General features: G+C 38.9%; 1 protein-coding gene across 1 annotated transcript in view; it reads right to left on the bottom strand.

Moving 5' to 3' along the window:
- LOC106535091 (protein spinster homolog 2) overlaps window positions 1-4160 on the bottom strand; it is a gene marked incomplete at its 5' end in the record, with an annotated part of 27902 nt that overhangs the window by 18855 nt on the left and 4887 nt on the right. Inside the window, 1 exon segment of the mRNA XM_014031974.1 lies at window positions 3836-4030. Coding sequence (XP_013887428.1) covers window positions 3836-4030 — 195 coding nt within the window.

Raw genomic sequence — 4160 nt, 5'->3', positions numbered from 1 at the left:
ACAAGTTTAAAGTTTCTTTAAAATACATTCAAAATGTTTAAAAATAAACTACAAAAATTAATTTAAAGTACAAATTTAAAAAAGTACAAATTAAATAAATTTTCTGCACAGTGTCTCTTGTAGTTTATTTTACCTGGACCAATCAGAGAACAGAAGGAGGAGCTTTGAATGACGTCGATGTTCTGCTCAGTGTCTGCTAGTTATTTTAGCATACAGCAGTGGAGGAAGTGAATGAAGCCAGTCTGTGTTGATRAGRCTTCAAATTAAAATAAATTAGTCTGACAAAGCAGCAGCTCTCATTTACAGTCGTCTCGTTCAGCTCCGTATATTTCTCCTCTCAGTAGGGTTGTTTACAGCACACATGATTTCTGTTAGCTTCTTAGCTTAGCCTCCGTCACAGTGACACACGTCGCAGCCAACTGATCCAATCATTTTAAACTTCAGCAGAGGCCACGCCTCCTGCAAGAAACGATTCTCTACGCATCAAGTCCAGACCCTCGTACGAAGCAAAGTGCAGGACAGGGTCTGGTTTAAACCAGGCTGCTGCAGCCTAAAGTTAAAAACTGTTGTTCTTTTGATGCCCTCAAGGTGGCGCTCATGACCCAGACTCTCTGCTTTAAATAACCTGATGTATTAAATGTAAACGGGCTGCCGGCAGCTGTTTTTTTCTTAAAAACACACGTAAGGATTAGGTTGCAGAGGAACCTCATGTATCTGTGGTGGCTGCTTTCATATTATACTTTCAACACGGCTGACTGATGTGTTTCCTGCAGGGGAACGACCCCCCTGAGAACTGCAGCAGTGTTCAGAGGGCTACAGCGGGGGGTCAGACCTGATCTGAGAGCTGTGAACCAGATGAAGCAGACACTGTGACCGACATGTTGCCTCCTGGAAGACAGAAGAGGCAGCCTTTCCTCAGATTAGCTACGTGTCGAGGAGACAACAGCTGCAGAGGGTCGATGCACCTCGACAGAGCCACTGCTCCAACCATGTCAGGCCTTCTAATGTGACACATGTGTCAGCTCTATGCACCGAAACTGGAGCTGCTCACTAACTGCTGTGTTACATGGTTTCATATGACACAACAGAGCAGCGACAACAGCAAAGTGTTACAGCCTGCCTTTGGAAGCTGATAAATKAAYTTGAACTAAATCAATTTTAGCAGGAAAATAAATCACAATAATGAGATGTGAATCTATTRACAAAAGGTAAATACTGTTTTCACACAGCAACAAGTGATGAAATTGATTTGGACAGATGTGTAATCATGAAATGAACGTGGTCTAATTAGCTGAGTCATGCTGCTGTCAAACACCTGGTAAATACGCACCTCTGACCTAATAAAAGTTCATTTCTATCTCACTTCATTAAATCTAAATCARGTTTTATTGCAGCAGTTATTTGGTGTTTAACCTGTTAAACGCCTGTAGGCTGGTTTCTCAGAGGATTTTAAAGAAGATGTTCTACTACCGTCATGAACGCAAACATCTTCTGACCTCTTAGGACAGGATTTAGTAACGTGGAGACGTTACTGCCCTCCCTGGTTCAGCTACAGGTCAGGCAATTTGTACGTTTTGTTTTTTGGGCGAAGCAACACGTGCTGTTTGTCAGTGGTGGGCAGCGCTAATCCAAAAATTAGCTCCGCAATTTATAAAGCGCTTATGAAAATATTTAAGTACACAACTTAAAAAAAACTTATGCCGTAGAAAAACTAGCAGAAGCTAATTTTAAAGCGCAAGTTCAAAATGACACTTACTAACTGACAATTCATGTACTGTATGTGCACAACACTGCCAACTAGTGGTGTATGAACTCTTTTACAACTTAATCCTACAACCATTGATTACTGGGGATGTGATTTCCTGAAACAGACCTTTAGCTCCTGGTGTAAAAATTAAAAACTTGTTGAGGATTGCTAGTTCGGCTGCTTCTTTGTCTTTTTCTTTTGTTTGTTGTAGATTTTTCATTAAAGTAATTTTAAAACTTTATTGGAAAACTGAAGCGATGCATTCTGGGTACATGACGGATTTGATTTGTGACGGGAAACGAAAGCAAAGAGTACAGGAAACTATCTTCCCTTCAAAATAAGAGCTTGGATTTTAAAGTTTTCCATGTAGTTGCTCCAGTTGATCACTAGACAAACTTTTAGCATGGATAACAAACGTTTACTGTTTTAGCTGGGATCAATCGGCATAAACCACCTCTCTCATTTGGATTACAAATTCATTCAGATCGTGCTGAATCAGATCAGAATACTCAGATTTGGGTGTTTACATACGTAGCCGTTTGATCCGATTACTTATATCCATGTAAACATAGCTACTGTTAGTTAGCTGCTGTCGCTGTTTGCACTTGAAGTTTAAATGAAATTATATTTTCATTATATATATTTGTATGAACTAGGGATGTCYGATACCARCATTTTTACAAGTATTTGTACTGTAGGTGTTCAAAATGCCCCAATACCATTTTTTTGCRTGGAYGAYTAYATTTTAAATAAAACTTCYATTAGACCCCAGTGTGATCGCTTTGTTCCATGGATGCAACACACAAGATGATGTGACGTCACAGGAGTAAACCTGCAGATGCTRCATGTTAGCTGACTTCTGATGAAGTCTGATGAAATGGGACGCGATCGTTCAGACTGAGATTTGTAAAAATCAGATATGTATCTGATTTAGTAACAAGATCTAATTTTAAAAAGTGTTTTTATGTTTTTATAATCCCTGTTTATTGTTTAAATTCTAACTCACTAAGTACTTGGTATTGATACTTGAATATACGAGAACTCAAACTGATGTACTCATACTCGTACTTGGTTTGATAAAAGCTGGAATCGGTGCATCCTTAGTATGAACAACTAACACGTGAGACTGACAGCAGCACTTTATCATTAGCTACATTCAAATTAGCCATTAGCTTGTCAGTCCTGTCAAACTTTAATATAATAATAATTATAATCATAGCTATTAGTTGTTTATTTTTTATACAAACCCTGTTTCATAATGGCTGAACTATATATTCAGAATACACCAATAAATCAATGCTATGATTGTATCTGAAAAACATTTCCTCTGTCCTGTTCTGAAACACATTCAAAGCCTATTTCTTACATTTTTAAACAAGTGGGAAAACATCTTTCAGATTGTGCAACTATTTCCTACCAGTTTATACACTTATATTGTGTTACAGATAAAATTAGAGAAAATGGTGTTTGGTTGGTCCAGTCTTCATAAAGCTTTGTTCTGAGGCAGTGGCACCCTTCCTGCCTCACAGGAGCTGTGTTTATTAGCTTCCTAACTTGTAGCCAAAGGTGTGAACAGTAGCTACCTGCAGGAGCGTCTGAGGTCATTTTAATCTAATCTGTCATTAAAGGTGGTAATTAGGAGGGCTCCCACCCATTTATTGACTGAGAGGAGCTGTTACAGTTGGTTAACTTCTTACCTTTTAGACATAAGCTTCACCTCTTTGTTTACAAAGCTGCTTCTTTTTAGAGTGATCAAAACATTATTTTTATTTAATAACCTTTATTTAACCAGCCAAGTCCCAAAACTGAACATCCTGCGTATTTTTATAGTCTTTACAGTTAGAATATATGTTTATCAAATAAAGTCTAATGTTACAACTAATCATGGATCGCTTTAAGAAAAAGTGCCACAAACAAAAGGTTTATTAACGTCTAAACCTAAAGGTTTGTTGTTAAACTTTTTTATAGGAAGTTCGATTGTCCACAATAAGCTGTACTTTAGTGATTTATTTGATTCTGTAAATAAATCATCACATTAATTGTTAGATCAAATGAAACACAAGCTGGAGTTAGCAGGAAGTGAACCTTACATAAGCTCCGTAGATATTCTTCTTGGCCACCACAAAGATGAGGCAGATGAAGATGGCCGAGCCCAGCATGCTGACAGCACACACCAGCGGGTCGGCCCGGTCGGTCTTCTTGCGACAGAAGCGAGTGGTGGCGAAGCCGATGACCACGCCCAGCAGCCCTGTCACGCAGGTGATGGTCCCAAAGATGAAGCTGCAGGGAAAAAGACTCGTTTTGTTGGGATCTCCTGTAACTGAGACGTTTATTTTCTAAACATGATGTCCCAGTAGCTTTCAAACCCCAAAACACATTACGGCAAAGGCTGGTTCACCCCAAAGATCCGGTG

This window comes from Austrofundulus limnaeus, unplaced genomic scaffold (assembly GCF_001266775.1).
Source record: "Austrofundulus limnaeus strain Quisiro unplaced genomic scaffold, Austrofundulus_limnaeus-1.0 Scaffold1358, whole genome shotgun sequence".
NCBI lineage: Eukaryota > Metazoa > Chordata > Actinopteri > Cyprinodontiformes > Rivulidae > Austrofundulus > Austrofundulus limnaeus.
The sequence above is the reverse complement of the archived record's forward strand: the minus strand, read 5'-3'. Positions and strand labels throughout refer to the sequence as shown.